At 39.1% G+C, this 19,749-nt stretch overlaps 1 protein-coding gene across 22 annotated transcripts in view; it reads right to left on the reverse strand.

Moving 5' to 3' along the window:
- The window catches only part of PCDH15 (protocadherin related 15), a 790,091-nt gene that overhangs the window by 210,259 nt on the left and 560,083 nt on the right, over positions 1-19,749 (reverse strand). For all 22 annotated transcript variants that reach the window (XM_039547294.1, XM_039547276.1, XM_039547275.1 and 19 more), the window contains 2 exons: positions 4,641-4,946; positions 3,716-3,940 (listed from right to left, as the gene is read on the reverse strand). In XM_039547294.1, the coding sequence (XP_039403228.1) occupies positions 3,716-3,940; positions 4,641-4,946 (531 nt within the window). The remainder of the gene's footprint in view (positions 1-3,715; positions 3,941-4,640; positions 4,947-19,749) is intronic.

Below are 19,749 nucleotides of genomic sequence, written 5' to 3' on the forward strand. Positions count from 1 at the left end.
ACGCCCCCAGGACATGGACTCAGCAGTGAGGCTGCACCGAACCCTGATACAGTGCAATGATGGGGCCTGCCCCAGAAACACCCCAGGGCCCTGCCCCTCCATGCCAGGTGCACCAGATAGGCTCAGCAAGACAGGATCCAAATGTGGAGGGGCTTAGTGTAGGGGGATCCAGGTGTGGGTTGAGAGGGTTCTGTTGTGGGGCAGTTTGGGTGAAGGCAGCTCAGTTGGGGATCTGGGTACAGAGGGGCTTGTAGGAGCATTCTGGGTGCAATAGTAATGGGACTCTGTGGGGAGGTCCAGGTGAAGGTGGTTGGGTCTCAGCATGGGGGATAAAGCTCAGCAGGGGGGTCTGGGTGTGTAGGGCTCAATAGTGGGTCCAGATACTGGGGAAGTGGTGCTCAGTGGGGTGGGGATCCAAGAGCAACTGGTTGGGGCTGGGTAGAGCGGGGATCTGGGTATGGGTGGTTCATCAGGGTGGTCTAGGTGCTGGGGGAGTGGGGGAGAGGTTCTGAATGCAGGGGGATGGGGCTCAGCAGAACGGTCTGGATAGGAGGGAGTCTGGATGCAGGGGGGTTGGGCAGATGGGGGAGTAGCTCCCTATACAGGGATCCTTCCCCCTGCAGCTGAGGAGTGATGGGCACAGGAAGTGTGGGTGTGGGTGTCTGCAGAGCTTCCTGAAGCCAGGGGAGAAATCTGGGGGTAGGTCTGACCCAGCGCCAGATGCCATGCAGGGGAAGAGGAAATCCTTTTCTCCCCCGTCCAGCCTGGCACGTGGTAGGAGCCACCAGCTGGGTCTTCCCCAGTTCTGCCTTCTGTCCCACAGTGATTTACCTCTCTGCTTGCTGCCCTGGACACACAAAACATACTTCTGGGAAGGGTTGCATGACCATTCTTGTGGCTTCCCTTTGCTTCCCCATCAGAAAGTCATTTTTCTGCAGAGAAGCAAAGAAATCTGCAGGAAACATAAATTCTGCATATGCGCAGCAGCGCAGAATTCCCCCAGGAGTGCAGTATGCAGGACAGAGTGGATGGAAGTGCAGCTATGGAGTTCCAAAACTGTGGTGGGGTGACAGACAGCACACATATCCCTGTTTTGGCACCAGCCCACCTTACCACAATGTACATCAACAGAACAGGCTGTTTTTCTATGGTTATACAAACAGGTGTGGATCACCAAAGATACTTCACTGATATCACTGTGGGTTGGCCAGCGAAGGTGTATGATGCTAATTTCTTTGTTCTCCGGGTAGAGTAGAAGATTAACTGACAATCAAGTTAAATTATTCAAAACCATATAACAATTTACAGTGTGGATAAATATTAACCAAGCACTAGGTTAAAACCAACATGCTGATTTCATATATGACCACAATTAAATCTGAACTCTCTGGCACTCAGAGAGTCACTCAGATAGCAATGGAAAGGCAAATGTGTAAGATATTGCTCTGTGATCACCAGGGGCGGCTCTAGCATTTCCGCCGCCCCAAGCAGGGCGGCACGCCGTGGGAGGCGCTCTAGCAGTCGCCGTCCAGCGGCTGCGGTGGACCTCCCGCAGACGTGCCTGTGGAGGGTCCGCTGGCCCTGCGGCTCTGGTGGACCTCCCGCAGGCACGCCTGCGGGAGGTCCACCGGAGCCGCCTGCCGCCCTCCCGCTTGGACGCCGCCCCAAGCGCGCGCTTGGTGCGCTGGGGTCTGGAGCCAGCCCTGGTGATCACATAACAAATGAGGAGATCGGAAGGCACAGAGGCAACCGATACAGTGCAGGCGATGTACCATGCAAAGCAGAAATGGGTGGGTCATGTCGTTCGCAGGCAAGAGAATAGGTCAGTAGTGGGCAACCTGCAGCCTGTCAGGGTAATCTGCTGGTGGGCCACCAGACAGTTTGTTTACATTTGCATGGCTGCCCACGGCTCCCAGTGTCCATGGTTTGCCATTCCTGGCCAATGGGAGCTGCAGGAAGCAGCAGCCAGCATGTCCCTGCGGCACTTCCTGCAGCTCCCATTGGCCGGGAACAGTGAACCGCAAATGCAAATGCAAACAAACTGTCTGGCAGCCTGCCATCAGATTACCCTGATGGGCCACATGTGGCCCACCGCTGCAATAGGTGGACAACCTGCATCAGTGACTGGATACCTAGAGACCACAAGCAACCACTGGGCAGACCGAAAATGAGCTGGGCTGGTCCCATGACAAAATTCTTTGGCCAGAAATGGAAAGGACGTGGTTGCAACAAAACAAATGGTGTGGCATCAACTTGCGTTCATGGAGGGACAGATGAGGACAAGTCAGACAAAGGCAGACAAATCTTAACTCACATCTCCAGAATTGAAAGTTTAGTTTAAGACTCTGCAATGTGGCTCTCACATACAAACTTCCATTCCTGAACTAAAACACCGATGACCTACCTCCACACCATCCTACCCAAACTACACAAAATGAAGGAAGAAGGCATTTTTGGCACAAAAATCAGCTCATCCACAGACATGAAAATTCAGGGAAGCAGACACTTGATAAAGGAATCCAAAACGCCTTCCCAGAAAAACGTAAGACCCCACAAGTCTAGAACCCAGTTCTGCAGAACTGCCAGGCTGCTTACAGTTCTCTACCGTCAACCAACAACAGCTGTGACCAGTTTGCAAACCATGTGGACATAGACCCATGGAAAGTCCCACCTCAAAGGGGATGACAAGCAGCAGCCTTGTGGCTCCTGATTACCTTCACACCTTATGTAAATCTAAGAGGCATTCCAGGAAGTGTCCAGGCAACAGCATGGAACTTCTGTAGCAGCCATGGATATTTCTTTTCCCTGCTCCTGAACTCCTGGCTTCAACCTTGGCTTGAGTTGGACTTCGCTTCCTGACACAGAGCCTGAAACCTGACTACAAACTCCTCCACTACTAGCCTCAGATTTGCCCCTGCTCTGATCTGGGTCCCCATTGCCCTTGTTGGGATCCTGACAATATAATTGCATCAGACAAATTGTGACTAGTAGCAAAATAAACAGCAGTTCTTATTAAGAATCTCTCATATAATACTTCATCAGTGGATCTTTAAGCACTTTACAAATAGGAACATCATTATTGCCATTTTACAGATTGGAAAAGAAAGAGAGAGAGATGAGGTAAAGTTAAATGATCAAGTTCTCACAGCCAGTCACTGGCAGAATAAGGACTAAATATTGTAAAAGAAGCACAAAATAAGCTATTTTCTTTTGTAAGGCTGTGCCTTCATGCAGCAGAAATTGAAATATAAGTAGTGTGCAGCATCAGCACTTAATGCATAAGAATGGTTAATAAAATTACAATTTATGTGACCTTAAATTGAAATGTGATGGTGTCATTTTTTCAAACCATTCCATTAAGTATTTATTCCAGCTTTTTGGGGATCATAAAGAATTAAATGTTTACTCATTTATGAAGTATTCTCAGATCTATTCCTGTAAGTAATAAATCTATGAGCAAGCACATAACTGTGTAATTGCATGCAATTGCAAAGCAATTACAATAGTGATACACTGTACATTTTAAATGGGAACAAGTTACTGCTATAAAAAGGCAACAGCTTTACATAAATTGAAAGTGAGGATAGGACAAACTACAAAGAAAACAAAGATATTGCTTTTGTGCTCCTGCGTCCTACTGGAAGACCTCTAAAGGTTACTGAGGTATTGTATAAGAGAGAAAACGATGTTATCGACTGCAAAGTTTTACTCTTACCTTTACTCTCACAGTGACAGTAGCTAGTCCTGGAGGCATAGTTCCTCCACTATCAAAGGCTTCCACTAGAAAGGTAAAGGTTGCCTCTGTTCCAGAGAATGACTCATAATCCAGGGATTTTAAAAGTGATAATTCTCCTGTGAACTTGTTCAATGAAAAAAACGGCAATGCTTCCTGGGTTCGTATCCGATAGGTAACATTTGAACCAAGGTCAATATCCTTTGCCTACAGCAAAAGAGAATTTATTTGAAAACTAAAAAACTGAAGAGTCACAAGGAAAAACACCAGCTCACAATTTTTACAGGACATACATTTGATTTATTTGATATTACTAAGAACATTTGCTTTCTTCGGTGCAATTCATATTTGTTTTTTCATAATTTTAATTGTTAATTTTAACAAGATATATTTTCAGTAGGCTTGAGGAAACCAACTTTTTTCAAAACCAACTCTGCTAGTCAACAGATGCTGCTTTTAAGATATGTTCTACTTGCCTAATTAAGAGATTTGGATTAAAATTTTGGAAGGACATTTGAACTCTTTGGGGCTAAAAGAAACTGGCAATGTCAATATAGTAGAACCTCACTGGAGAATGCAAATGTATTTTAGTAATGTAATTGACATTTAGAAAAATCTCACATTGTAAAGTATTTCAATAGTACTCTACTTATGTTTTGATTTTCCATCATTGCTTTTATTATTTAGTAGAAATGTAAGCTCTATGCGTCTAATATTTTTCACTTGCCTGTCCTATGCCAAATGTCCCATTTTCACAAAGAGAAAAAAGGCTTTAAGGAGGTTTGGGTATAAGTTCTCCCCCCACATTTTTAATCTCTTATTTTGGTTTTAATGGCAACCAGTTAGATGAGAACAGCCTCACACAATAAGATTAACAAACCATTTTCTTTGACCCAGAGTGTCTTACCTCTATTCGCAGGAAGACTGTGCCAGGTGGTAGATTTTCTGGAACACAGACAGTGTAGGAGGCATTAGTGAACATAGGGCTGTTGTCATCAATATCCAGAACTTTGATTGCCAGAGTTAATGTTGAACGGCGGGGGTCCACAGCTCCATCTGTTGCTTCAACTGTAAGTTCATAATAGTCCCTTGTTTCTCTGTTCAGTTTAACTGCTGTGTAAATGCTACCATTTGATGTGATGCGGAAAATATTGTTGAAGTTTACCAAGCTGTAATGTACTTGGCCATTTACTGCAGCATCTGGGTCTGTAGCCTAAAAGAAAAGAAAAAGCCATATTGTTTTAAAATACTTTTGAAAGGTATGTGGATTAGATTCAGACATGATCAGTGAGCCTTTTATTCGACTTTCTAATATAAAAGAATCCAAAGGACAGTGACGTCAATGGAAGTCTTTCCATTGACTTCAGTGGTTTATGGATGAGGCTTCAAGTTTCCACTTACACCTGACATGAAAAATTTCATATTGTTACTTTCTGTATAGTATTTATTTAGTTTATGAAAACTGTTAGAATAAGTATGGGAGGGATTATCTTGGAAAGTGGGGAAGCTTAGATTTGCCCCTGTATATTATATCAAAGCTTGTGATTGTTGTTAAACTTTGCTCATTGGGTCTGATGACTTCTTAATTCTTTTGAACACCACATGTAACAGGCCTTGTTTCACTAGTCACAATGAGTTATTTACAATCAACACATTACATAAAGATCTAAATTTAGCACCTCTTGTCCTCTTCAACCTACTTCTGAGCAAAAAATGTTACGGTTGAAAAATAATTATTTTTAATACTATTCCTTAGATGCAGCTTTGCAAAATTATGACATTTACCAGCCTTGGCAAAAATTCTATTAACTTGTAGCAGACAATATTGATGATATGTTTGACCATGGTATAGTATAATTAAACACAAAAAATACATTTTAAAAGGCATTTAAGTTATAGCATTAATCAAAAGAGAGCGGAAGCACGTATCTAAGTTGCCATTGTGCCTTTTACTCAGCCCCTCTTTACCTAGATGTTGCTGCAACCACAAGAGAATGTTTGCATTGCATTGCAAGTCTCTGACTTCAGTTATGTTAAGGGAATTCATATGCTCAAACTGAGGAAAGAGCATATCAGCCAGACTCTTCCCCCATGCTTGCAACCCCTTGAAGCAGTCCACTGGAGCAATGAGACCATAATGCCTTAGGATTTTCCCAGCTGAGAATTCCTCCAATATGGGGGAGCCTCAATTTGATGTAGAACTGGAATAGCCACATTCTATGCAACCCATCTTCAAGCACCAAGTGTAGAGACATAGCAGTGTTGTCATGATCTCCGATGGACATAACTGCTCTTAATGGCAATGTACTGAATGCTCTAAACTATACCAAATACTGGGCCAATGGAAAATTGACCTCTGGATCAGAGCCTCTGAGATTTCCCTGCCTTAGCAATGCCCAGTAGCACAACTAAGAATCTGGGTCTATGTCTTATAAGATGCTCAATCTGAAGAAAAGTATTCAAGAGCCCATTTCTGCTCCTACTAAAAATCAATGGGAAAACTCCAATTTCATTACAAGTGTCAGAGAATCCAGGCTGCATACAATATAAGAACATATAAGACATATCTTCATAGTTTCAGTATCATCTCATCTCTTTTCACTGTTTACTCCCTTTCTCCTTCTCCAGATCATTTAAATATGAAAATATTGAGAATAGGATTGGGACTGGGGGACCCCTTGAGGGGTTACACCCCTCTCCATTCTGAGAATTTACCATTAATTCCCTCCTTCCCTCCTTTCTTTCCTTCCCAGTTCTCTTTCCCCATTCCTTTCCCTTTCCTTTCCCTTTTATCCCATTACAGCTTAGAGCTTAGTGACTTTGGTGAGGACCTTGTCAAAGGCTTTCTAAAACACTAGTACACTATGGATCCGGATCCCCCCTTGTCCTTGTGTTTGTTCAAAGAACTCTAACTAGAAAGTAAGATTAGTAAGACATTTTTAGAATTACAGAAACCATATTGAATATTGCTGTTTTTTTTATTTTTTGTATGTTATTTTATTTTTTTATTTTTACTTCACTTTTACTGCCCGCCGGTATTACCGACGTTTTACTGTGTAATTCTGTCATGGATCATCACCTTTTTTTTTTTTTTAATGTTGTTATTTAACTTCTCCAGTCATTGGGTACGAAGCCGATTTAAAGGACAGGTTACAAACCTTGGTTAATAGTTCCGCAACTTCACATTTGAGTTCTTTCAGAACTCTTGGGTGAATGCCATCTGGTCCCGGTGACTTGTTAATGTTGAGTTTATGAATAAAACTCATGAATAAATGAATAATGGTGTGTTCAGTGAGGTAACTTATGTATTTTAATTTATTGTTACAACTCTTACTATTTTAGTAATTTTAAACACTTTCTCCTTGATGCATCATTTCATTTTTATAGTTTATTTACTAGTTATGTTCTTTAAACTTTAGTGGTATTTACATGACCAAGACAGCAACATTGTCATGAAAGGTTTATTCTATATTTGCTGATAGCATTATTTGCAAGCATGTTTTTGTGCATTTCCTTGGCATCATCTCACAAATGTTTAAATATCTTTGAGGTAATTTAAAATAGGATTTAGGATGACTCAGACCATAAAATCCCTAGTGTGCTAGGTTACTGATTTTAGCACTCAAAAGAGTTCTTACAGTTCCACTGAAGACTGTGAATAATTTTCATTCACATGGTAAACTGAAATCTAGAGAAAACAAAAAATATTGTACCAGTTTTTAAATGTTGGGTCTGCAAACTTTGTTAGATAAATTTTTCTAATATAGGAATTTCAGCATACTATACAGGAGATATAGATGAATATTCAGGAGAAAGCTACAGAACAAACAATTATAAATGAGTGAAATTAAAGTATTTAGTGACTTAGTCCAGATAAGCACCACAAATTCCAGATACTTCAAACTTTATCTAAATTACTCTGAAAAATTGCCCTGGAGTGGAATGCTACACAGAATTGGGCATTTTAATTCCAACAGGCCCGTAACACTATTCCATGAGACTGAGTTGGGCTTCTCTTTTTATACTTTACACTTCCACTTCCATCTTCGCAAGCAAAGAAGTGAACAAACATGAAAAAAATACTTTAAAATAGTAATCCAACGTTTGTGATTATTTGATTTAGTTCAAGTTTTGGGTAACATTATTTTACTCATACTAGTGCATCCAACCCATACACATGATATTCTAAATATTAGCAAAATAAACTTGTCTACATACAAGTGGTGTCCATTTTATTTTTTATTAGAGGGCATGCAACTCAGATAATCATCTCATACTAACTGCTACGGTCTTAACATAGTTTGAGTGTTGGCCTGTTCTCTTTCCTCCCTTTTAATTAAATGAAGTCATGGTGACTAAGGTCATGTAAGGTGAGTGTATTTTGTGAGCAAGGTAGCTTCATTTGTTTACATTTATAAATGAACCTACAGATGTTGAGGAAAATAACAAAACATCAAAATTGCTGATTATCAGCACTACTATCAGGAAGTTTTCATGAATGTTTAATATCCTACCAAAGTGTTCAGTGTGAGACAATATAATTAAGCAATTTATCTTCCTAGAAATCAATTAAAAGTTAATTAAAATGGTTAACGAGAAAAAGCACACATTTGCCCCCTTGTACTACATCAATTCAATAAGCAGTGGCTGCAACATTATAATGATCTATCTATAGTTAACACATCTTTGTAATCAGCGTCTTACTACCTACATCTGATCTGTGTCTACTGAGTTTGCAAGTGCTTCTACTCCCATGTACGTAATTTGGTTTTGTGAAGAAAAATCTCAGTGGATGAAACACTGGGGAATTACCAGAAAAGGTGATGACATCAGCCAGTTGATGAGAAAACTAAAACTTAGAAATGCAAAATAAATTAAAAAATCTGTTTTGGGATAAGTAAGCATATAGGAAATACAGACTATGGTATTGGGATTTTAGCTGAGATAGTACCAGCAAGCTGTATTTCCACAGTCTTAATCCATGTCAGATGTGTGTGAGGCTGCGGCATGTGCCAAAATGGCTTTAGTTTAAACCAGAGCCACATGATAGCAATTAAACAGCTGCTAACTGGATTACAGTCAGCCCTCATTAAGGTAACAAAAGTAATCTGGAAAAAGATTTATTGCTGTAGAAAATTAAACTACTAAATTTAACTGTGTAAAGTTTATTTCTCTCTCTAACAAGGAAATAACATTTTCAAAAGATTACTATATTTTAATGGAGCTCACTTTAAATGACAGCCCAAAATCTTAATATTTGGACCCTGTTTCTGAGAGCCAGGAATGCTCATTTTGTAAAATCAGTTGTGTATGTCTCTGGACATGCACCTATTTTACAAGTTTCACAGGAATATCAATGCTTGGTCCTGATTCTTATCTCATTTATAGCAGCATGCAAATAATCAGAAGTTCTGTGAATGAAGTCAATGCAGCTGCACCTATGTAAAATTGGTGAGAGATCAAAATCAGGCCCAGTATTAATTTATCATAGTCTCTCTGTGCATTGCTACATACTAGTTTAACAGTCCAAGCTTAAAAAAAATGTTCTAATAAAATCCTGAAATAGTTCCCCTAATAAAAATTACATATACTTTGTCTAGTAAAATTCCCACTCTATTGATTTTATTATTATCCATATAAAAGATACAAAACCAACTTCATCCAAAATTCATTGACTGAAGTCAATGGAGGTATGCCAGGGATAAATACAGACCATCAACACTGCTGCTCTATTCTAAATATTATCCAATAACTGGGGAGGGATTATGTGCTGCTCCTCTTGGAGGAGAAGCACATACAGGTGGAGGCCTGGAGGGAGAAAGGGAGGAGTCCTGGGATTCTGGGCTGGTGCATAAATAAAAGTAGTGAATGCAGAGCAAGTTTATTAACAAAAGAGCATGGATTAAGTCATACCAAGTAAAAGAAAAAGGCAGAGATGGTTACAAAAGCAAATAAAAGTGAAAATATTAATCTAAAACCCTAAAACTTAATCTAGCAAGATACAGTCTTAGTTCAAGATCATTTTTCTCTCACCCACAGTCTCCTTTCTAGCTTTTACTGACCAGTCTGGCCAGGACCTGGCTCCGATATCAAATTGCTTGCTTTCTTTGTCTCCTAACATGAACAATAAAAGATGGAATCTCTCTCTGTTCCTTATATCCCCAAAGAGGTTGCTTTAGTCTTATAAAGGAAGCAGGGAGGCCTCTTGGGGATTCAATCTCCTGTCTCTCTCTGAGGTGCAGGAGTCTTGTTAATATTGTCTCACAAGTTCAGGATCAGGATAACCACTGCTGGTTTACCCTGATGGCTTTGTTTACTACTACTACTACTATGTAAACTGAAATAAACCCACATTCCTTTGTCTAGGAAAGACCTATTTATCACCTTTACCTAAGCTGGGCTGTCTGATCTTTACCAAGTTCTAATAATATCATAGAGAGGTAATTCATAACTTCACATAATGACAGATTTCAGAGTAGCAGCCGTATTAGTCTGTATCCGCAAAAAGAACAGGAGTATTGTGGCACCTTAGACACTAACAAATTTATTTGAGCATAAGCTTTATGGGCTACAGCCCACTTCATTGGATGCATAGACTGGAACATACAGAAAGAAGCTATTTATACATACAGAGAACATGAAAAGGTGGAAGTAGCCATACCAATTGTAAGAGGCCAATCAATTGAGATGAGCTATCATCAGCAGGAGAAAAAAAACTTTTGAAGTGATAATCGAGATGACCCAAAAAAGGTGTGAGGATACTTAACATGGGGAAATAGATTCAATTAGTGTAATGGCCTAACCATTCCCAGTCTCTGTTCAAACAATTAGGTTCTATGCATCCGAAGAAGTGAGCTGTAGCTCAGGAAAGCTCATGCTGAAATAAATTTGTTAGTCTCTAAGGTGCCACAAATACTCCTGTTCTTTTTGCGGATACAGACTAACATGGCTGCTACTCTGAAACCTGTCAGCATGTTATAAGCTTTCATATGGAATTCTCATGAGGAATATTTTATACAGATATTATTTCAGTAGTGTGTAGGGCATGAATACAGGGTTACTTAGTTTTACAGCCTAGATAAGAGTTTGTTGGTCCAGTTTTAATCTGAACTGAATGATTGGCAATTAACTTAACTAGCACAATTGTAAACGCGACTCTCCACACACTTGTTTCAGGACACAAATATTTGTGGTTTACCCCAGAAGTCAGCCAATTTTTAATTGCTAATGCTAAGTCCTGAGGTAAATCACAAAAACATTTGTGTATTGGAACAAACATTTGTGGAATATCCAGACCACCATTTACAAATGTGTCAATAACTATGTTCACTGGCAAGGAATTAACTCAAGTTAAAATAGGACCACAAATCCAAATCTCATTATTGTTAACTCTCATAACATGTGGAGTCAAGTGATTGTGAGAATCTCAGCTTTCTTTTAAAAAGATGCACAATTTTTGCTCCCATGGTTGCAACTAATAGCCTAAAATGTGACTAGTGTACTTTAAAGTCTTAGAAACCCGAAGACAAACCAAAAGAATTCCAAATTATTATTTTTAAAAGTCTCATGATTTTAAATCATTCTTGTGATTTTTTGCAGCTTGATTCATGATTTTGGCAGGGGTAATACTTTAGTCTAGATGCAACAAAAATGGTCTGGGGTTTTGGATTTAGTTCTAAGCCACGGTTAACAGGAAGCTGCATGAGGCACTAGACACCTGTATATCTTCAGTGATATGGATCCATTGGTTTTCCAGCTACTTTGCACTGCAGGAGTGACCCTAAAGCAGCTAGAGAAGGGGACAAGAACTGGCATGATCTATTGAGATATAGATTTCTAAACAAATATATATTTGAATTCAGTCATCCTTTATTTACACACTTTTATATATAAACCTTTATAGTCATAGCTTAATATTTTGAGCGCTAAAGTCAAGTATGAGTTATGAGAATCAGTCTTATAAAAGAAAATAACTATCCTAACAGAGTACTTTCCATAGAAAATACCATTTGGCATACGAACACATAGTTATGTGATATTACATTTCAGACAATCAAAATTGGTTTTGTCATTTAAAAAACTGTAGCAAAATATAAATTTAGCAAATTCACTTGGTCTTATTTAGTTAACATTTTGTAACTACAGAGATAATTAACCATTTTTAACAATGAAAACAAAGTTTCACAGATTCTCTTAAAGAATCACATATTTTGGGCATATACAATGTATTATATTTATATGAAAATTGTTTCGAACAGAGTCTAAGAACAGTTCAGGGCATTATAATCTGTAGAAAAGCAGTTCCAAAACTCTAGTCTGTGAAGCACTCGATGGTACTGACTGTTCTTTTTTGCAGCTATTATATCACACTAAGACATAAAAATTCATTAATATTTTCCCCTAATTTCACATACATACTTGTTTAGTTACCACAAGGAGTTTTATGATCACAAAAGTGTGTGTGTGAGCGGTGTACACCAGGGGGTGCACACAATCACAAACAGGAAGCAGAGAATGAGTTTATAAAACAATTTCTCTATTAACATGTGGTCCCATTCTATAAAAAAAGTTTGAAAAATCCTGCTGTGAGTTGAGTCAGTCCTGCTGGCATTTGCCATTGTCTTGCAAATTCCTGCTAGTTTGGTCACAATGAGTTTAATAGGATTAATTATTTCCAAATGCTTAGCTACTTTATCCTCAGTATGCAGTTACTAGTTGTGAAGAGATCTTTATTTAGAGATATTTATTTATTTAGGTTAGGCAGGAAGCATCATCTCAGAGGAGTAAGGCCAGCATTTTATCTATGAATCCATTTAGCCTATAATCTTCACTTTCTGTGTGAATATTTACATTTATCTGTTAAGTACTGACCTTAAATTCCTAAATACAGTATTTCATCTATTTGATTCATTGTTATTAAAAGGTGAAACTTTTGGAAACACTATGTCTAGCCGGTTGTCACCAACATACTGGACTACCGAATGAGAATCAGATACAATTAACTATTCTAACATTAATAGTGAATTACTTTATTCTTTTTTTTACTAGGTGTTTTTGAAGATAGCAGTTAGGAAATGTCATTGTATCTAGCAGAGATCCAGAGATTAATTTTAAATACAGAATGTTCTGTCTATGCCAGACTGCATAATCTTCACAATGAAGTTTTTCCTTTATGTTCCACTAGTACTGATTTTAGAATAAGAAAGTAAGAAAGAATATGACAGTTAGGACATAGCTATAGGTACATAGTGAAATGTTTTAATAAAATAAATATTAGAATAGTATTTAGACTCTATTTCTCAGACACCAGTGTGTTGTGAAATCAGAAGTTCCCTGAATATATTAATGAGAGTAAATTACTTTTTATTCCATTAACACTCTCTTTATATTTGAAATTTATATACATAGTCTACTAATCTACAAACAAGACTGAAATTTCAGTTTTTCACAATTTATAACTAAACTACCTGTCATAAATGGTATGCTCTACAGCTGCCACTTTGCTCCATCCAACCATAACACAATTATAATGCATCTCCTCACCCTCCCATTCCCTCACCCCCACAGAGCTCTGCTTAGGGGAAAGCGAAGTAGCACTTCAAGATGCTTTTGTGCAGTGCTGCCCTGAAGTTGGGTGCTAGTGTAACCCACACACCTCCTGGGTGGGGCATTCTGTCCCATCTAGTGGCACTGAGACACGAGAGAAAGAAAGAGAGAGAGATCTGTTCTACAGCCTTAACTAACAGCCAGTTGGCTTTTAGCTCATGTGGTAGAGGCTCATGCTCTAATCTCCAGACGTTCAATCCCACCCGCCGACGACCGTGGTCTGTCAGCATCACACTATTTCAGAGGATGGAGGATGGAAGATCAAGTGCCTCCACCTACAAAGCTTTCCCATCCCGCATCAGGATCACTAGTGTCCCTCTACTCAGCACCTGACCCACCACTACTCATACTCTCCCAAAGTCCATTGTGACCTGTCATAAATATAAAGGGAAGGGTAACAACCTTCCTGTATAGAGTATTATAAAATCCCTCCTGGCCAGAAGCACCAAGTCCTCTTACCTGTAAAGGGTTAAGAAGCTCAAGTACCTGGCTGGCACCTGACCCAAAGGAACAATAAGGGGACAAGATACTTTCAAATGGGAGGGCGGGGGAAGGCTTTGTTCTGTCTGTTCCATGCGGCTTTGGCCAGAGCAAGATCAAAGAAGCAAGAAATCCAATTCCTATAGATTTAGTAAGTATTTAGCAAGGAAATGCGTTAGATTTACTTTTATTTTGGCTTGTGAATTTTCTCTGTGCTGAGAGGGAGGATATTCCTGGTTTTCTTTTTGTAACTTTAAAGTTTTGCCCAGAGGGAAACCCTCTGTGTTTTGAATCTGATTGCCTGTGAGATTATCTTCCATTCTAATCTTACAGAGGTACTCTTTTCACCTTTTTTCTTTAATTAAAATTCTTCTTTTAAGAACCGGATTGATTTTTCATTGTTTTAAGATCCAAGGGTTTGGGTCTGTGTTCACCTGTACCAATTGGTGAGGATATATTCTCAAGCCTCCCCAGGAAAGGGGGTGTAGGGGCTTGGGGGATTATTCTCAAGCCTGCCCAGGAAAAGGGGTGTAGGAGCTTGGGGGGATATTTGGGGAAGGTTAGGGCTCCAAGTGGCCCTCCCTAAATGTTTGTTTAAATCACTTGGTGGTGGTAGCAATACCTAATCCAAGGTGCAAGGAAGGATTTGTGCCTTGGGGAGTTTCTAACCTAAACTGGTAGAAATAAGCTTAGGGGATCTCTCATGCGGGTCCCCACATCTGTACCCTAAAGTTAAGAGTGGGGAGAGAACCCTGACATGACCATAAATGACCTTTGAGATTCTGGTGGATACTGATAAGAAACCATGGGTGGATTCTGCAGGCTCTGGTGAAAGAAATACTGAGCATCACAGCTCTACATCATTTTGAGGTTTGTCTCTATGGAATTTAACTCTCCCTTCTCATATTCTTATTCATAGTAGTTAAAGGTCAATGTATTAAGCAAATGTAAAATATCCACACATGAACTTACAAAACTGAAGAGCAGATAAATACTGCTAAGTCTAACTGTGGCCTAACATGAACGGATTTTTTGTGTGTAAAGGGCAAGGTTATATGCAGGCCTGAATTAATTTTTCTTTAAAGTCAGAACATCTGCATGAATATAAATTAGACTTTAAAAATATTAAATATATGATCCCTTGCTGAACAGCTTCATCTCATCAATGACTGTGACAAGGGAAACAGAGAGATGACACATATGCTGCTGGCGCTCTAATCTAATTATGTTCATTGAGAAGTATAACAAGTAAGTTATTTTGAAGACTCTGTGGTAGCTGCTACTTTCTGATCCCTGTGACCACTCTCATTTGTGTCTTACACAGTGAAGATAACTCAGATACAGATGCTTATATAGTAGTATACAATTAAAAAAAAAAACTTGCAAAAGGCCTAGCACTAAAATCATATCACTACCTTGCAGCTTACTTACAAAAATCATATGCAATGCTATGTACATTCTGTGACTCTTCAGTCCATCTACTGTAGCCGGATTCTGCTCTAGAATCCAACCTTTCATCTATGTTTCAAGATTCTAGTCTTTAATTTTTGTAAAGAAAGCCTTATGAATGTTAATCAACTGTAAACCAAAGAAGTATCTTCCTGAGTTTTCAAACAGCCTGGAAATAGCTCTGAGATGTATGAACAGTGCAATTCATCTTAACAGGATGTTAACTCTGAAACATAGTGTGACAATTGAAATTTCAGCATTGTTAATTATTTCACTATTGATCTTTTATCAGAAACCTCCACATCATGCTAACAACCATGGTGGTTCATCCTGTGCCCATTGCATTGTAAAGCTCCCATTGTATTCAATGGGACAGGATAAGGCAAACAGATTCTGAGTTAAAGTCTAACATGCTGCTGAAAATACTTTACTCATACAGAAATTATAATCTACAGGACCTGTTTAAATGCAAGGGTCCATCTTTGAGGAGTTGGTCACAGGATCAAGGCCTAAATTTGATTCTTCTGAATTATGTAATGGAGAAAACATCTGTAATTTCTGACCATCTTTTATTATAGGATTACAGGATTGATTACAGGACGCTAATATATACAAAGGACAAATAATAATTTGAGCAAATAAAGGAATAATGTATGGGTTATTCTTTTTCATATTTAATCAATATTTTAACTTGAATGTGCCAGAGAATTTCCAGTATGTTGCAGAATTCAATACCAAACTGCACCAGAAATCAGATGCTTTGTTGCAGGGTATACGTGATTTAAATATACAGAATTATTACAGTGCACTTAATGGGTTGGTTATATGTTCTAAAATACATGAAATAAAACAGGCCATTGAAGTAGCACATGATAATTCATTAATCTGCCCCTTTTTAAGGGAAATCTCTTATCGAATCGGGTATGGTTGATCTAAATTAGCTTTTTGTTTCAAGTACACATGGGCCAAAAGCAAAATCCCTGATCCCAAATAACCCAGAATTATGGAGAATTTCAGATTTAACTTGAAACTTCAAGGCTCTTTCTGTGTTTTAAATGGTCTAAGCCAAAGCCCTAGATTCAAACACTCTGAAAATCTACTGCAGAAAAAAAAAAAAGATTATGTACTCTGTGCAGTAATTGGATTTCTTGGAGATCTTTGTCCCTATGGGTGCTACATTTCAGATGTGTTTGCCCCCATAAGAATTTTGGTAGGAGTGACATTCAATCTGCACATGCACCCTAACTATCCTTGTGCCCCTGTACTGAGAGTATGTACAGCAGAGTCAGAAGAATTACTCTTCGTTCCTTTTCTGACAAACAGTCCTATCAAGCCCAGACTCCAAAGCAGAAGGGAAGGAGGGTGGGGAGTGAAGCACCCATAGGAACAAACATCTCAAAGAATTCCATTTACTATCAAGGGTAAGTAACCTCTCCTTCTTTGAGTAATGACCCTAAAGGGCTTTAGGTCGTTCCCAAACAGTACTCCCTAAAGAAGATGGGTGCTTTGCAGTGGTGCAAGTAGAAATCATTTCTTGTTGGTACTGCACTCATGGGAGGGACACAAGGGCCCTTTTTAAAGACACCATAATAGAGGCCCAACTTCAATGTAAAAAAAAAAAAAAAAAAAAAAAAAAAAAACCCAATGGTACCAACCCCATGTAAAAGAAAAAAGAGAAGAGAAAAAAAAAAAACTAAAAAAAAAAAAAAAAAGTCCCCAAGCAAAAAAGGAAGAAAGGAACACAAACACTGCCAACTTAAGTGCAAAAAGCAAAAAAAAAAAAAAAAGGAGAAAGAGAACCGAAAGCAAAAAAAAAAAAACAAAAATAAAAATTTTTTTTAGTACATCAGAAGCAGGCCTGCTAAAAAACCCAGGGGGCCCTTGACCTTGAAAAAAAAAAAAAGGAGCTTAAAGATGATAAAAGTCATTGGAGAAACTAAATGGATTCTTTGCTTCAGTCTTCACGGCTGAGGATGTTAGGAGATTCCCAAACCTGAGCTGGCTTTTGTAGGTGACAAATCTGAGGAACTGTCACAGATTGAAGTGTCACTAGGAGGTTTTGGAAAAATATTGATAAACTCAACATTACAAGTCACCAGGACCAGATGGCATTCACCCAAAGTTCTGAAAGAACTCAAATGTGAAGTTGCAGAACTATTAACCAAGGTTTGTAACCTGTCCTTAAAATCGCTCGGTACCCAATGACTGGAAGTTAGCTAATGTAACGCCAATATTTAAAGCTCTAGGGTGAGGTGATCCTGGCAGACACAGACCGGTAAGTCTAAACGCGTACCGGGCAATTAGTTGAAACAAATAGTAAGAATAAAAATGTCAGACACATAGAAAAACATAAACTCTTGAGCAATAGTCAACATGGTTTCTGTAAAGGGAAATCGTGTCTTACTAATCTATTAGAGTTCTTTGAAGAGGTCAACAAACATGTGGACAAGGGGATCCGGTAGACATAGTGTACTTAGATTTCCAGAAAGCCTTTGACAAGTCCTCACCAAAGGCTCTTATGTAATTAAGCTGTCATGGGGGAAAAGGGAAGGTCCTTTCATGGATTGAGAACTGGTTAAAGGACAGGAAGGGTAATTAATAATGGTAAATTCTCAGAATGGAGAGGGGTAACAGTGGTGTTCCCCAAGGAAAAAAGTAGGGAAATTAAAATAAATCAGAATGGAGAGGGGTAAACTAGTGGTGTTCTCAAGGGTCAGTCCTAGGACCAATCCTATTCAATTTATTCATAAATGATCTGGAAGAGGGGGTAAAGTGAGGGTGGCAAAGTTTGCAGATGACACTAAACTACTCAAGATAGTTAAGACCAAAGCAGATTGTGAAAGACTTCAAAAGATCTCACAAAACTAAGTGATTGGGCAACAAAATGCAAATGACATTAAAATTTAATAATATAAATGTAAAGTAAATGCACAAAAAAAAATAACCCAACTATACACACAACATGATGGGGGCTAATTTAGCTCTAACGAGTCAGGAAAAGATCTTGGAGTTATCGTGGATAGTTCTCTGCATGTGCCAGTGTGCAGTGTGCAGGCAAAAAAAAAAAAAAAAAAAGCAGGAAAATATTTAAAAAATAAGAATAAGAGAGAAAGAGATATATTATATATTAATATTATATAAATCCATGTACATCCCCATCTATACTGTACTGTGATGTGGTCTCTCTCCTCAAAAAAAAAGATATCTACTAGAAAAAAAGGAAAAGAAAAGAAAAAAAAAATGATTAGGGTTTTAGAGAGGATCATATGAGGAAAAGATTAAAGAGGCTAGGACTTCAGTTTGGAAAAAAGGAGACTAAGGGGGACATGATAGAGGTATATAAAATCATGAGTGATGTTGAGAAAGTGGATAAGGAAAAGTTATTTAGTTATTCCATAATACAAGAACTAGGGGTCACCAAATGAAAAATTAATAGGCAGCAGGTTTAAAAAAAAAAAAGGAAGTTCTCTTCTTCATGGCGCACAGTCAACTTGTGGAACTCCTTACCTGAGGAGGTTGTGAAGGCTAGGACTATAACAATGTTTAAAGGGACTGGATAAATTCATGGTGGCTAAGTCCATAAATGGCTATTAGCCAGGATGGGTAAGAATGGTGTCCCTAGCCTCTGTTCGTCAGAGGATGGAGATGGATGGCAGGAGAGAGATCACTTGATCATTGCCTGTTAGGTTCACTCCCTCAGGGGCACCTGGCATTGGCCACTGTCGGTAGACAGATACTGGGCTAGATGGACCTTTGGTCTGACCCAGTACGGCCTTTCTTATGTTCTTATGTTCTTAAGGGAGGGCACATGACCTCCACACATGACCCACCATGTGACTCCGCCCCATCCCAGCCCAGGGCCCCCACACTCTCCCCTTCCCCTCCAACACCCCCCCTTAACTGTCTAAAATTTTACAGTTGTAAAATGATGCTTTGGGCCCCTGGTGCCACCTGTACTTTCAGGTGTCACTTAGGATCCGGCAACACCCCAAATTGATAACTCCTTAAATGAAAGAAGGATAGGAAGGACAATCACCCCACTTTCCCTTAACACACTATCAGTGCCTCCCTTATGTCCAAACTAAGCTTCTGCCAGGTTGGTTTGATCTAAGTATTGCTCTCCATCAGGCAATAGGAAAGCAAAGATGCTGCACCATCTGGGTTAGATGGAAAAGAGGCATAGAACTGTGTGTGCCATGTACATCTTGATAGAACTACAGCCCAAATTGTTTTTTTTTATTTTCCTCAGCATGACATACATGAGGGACAATCAAAATCAGCCTGGCAGAACATGCATGAGAACTGTCTCTGGACAGATAAGCAATTGATCAAAATCACATTCTTTGATCTCTTGGGGCCAAATCCTGTTCCCATTGAGATCAAAAGGAGTTTTGCTATTGAGTTCAATGAGAACAGGCTTTGACATTTGGAGAAGAACAAAACCACCCAAACAAGGGCTATGTTGCTTATACCACAGATAT

This window comes from Mauremys reevesii, linkage group 7 (genome assembly GCF_016161935.1).
Source record: "Mauremys reevesii isolate NIE-2019 linkage group 7, ASM1616193v1, whole genome shotgun sequence".
NCBI lineage: Eukaryota > Metazoa > Chordata > Testudines > Geoemydidae > Mauremys > Mauremys reevesii.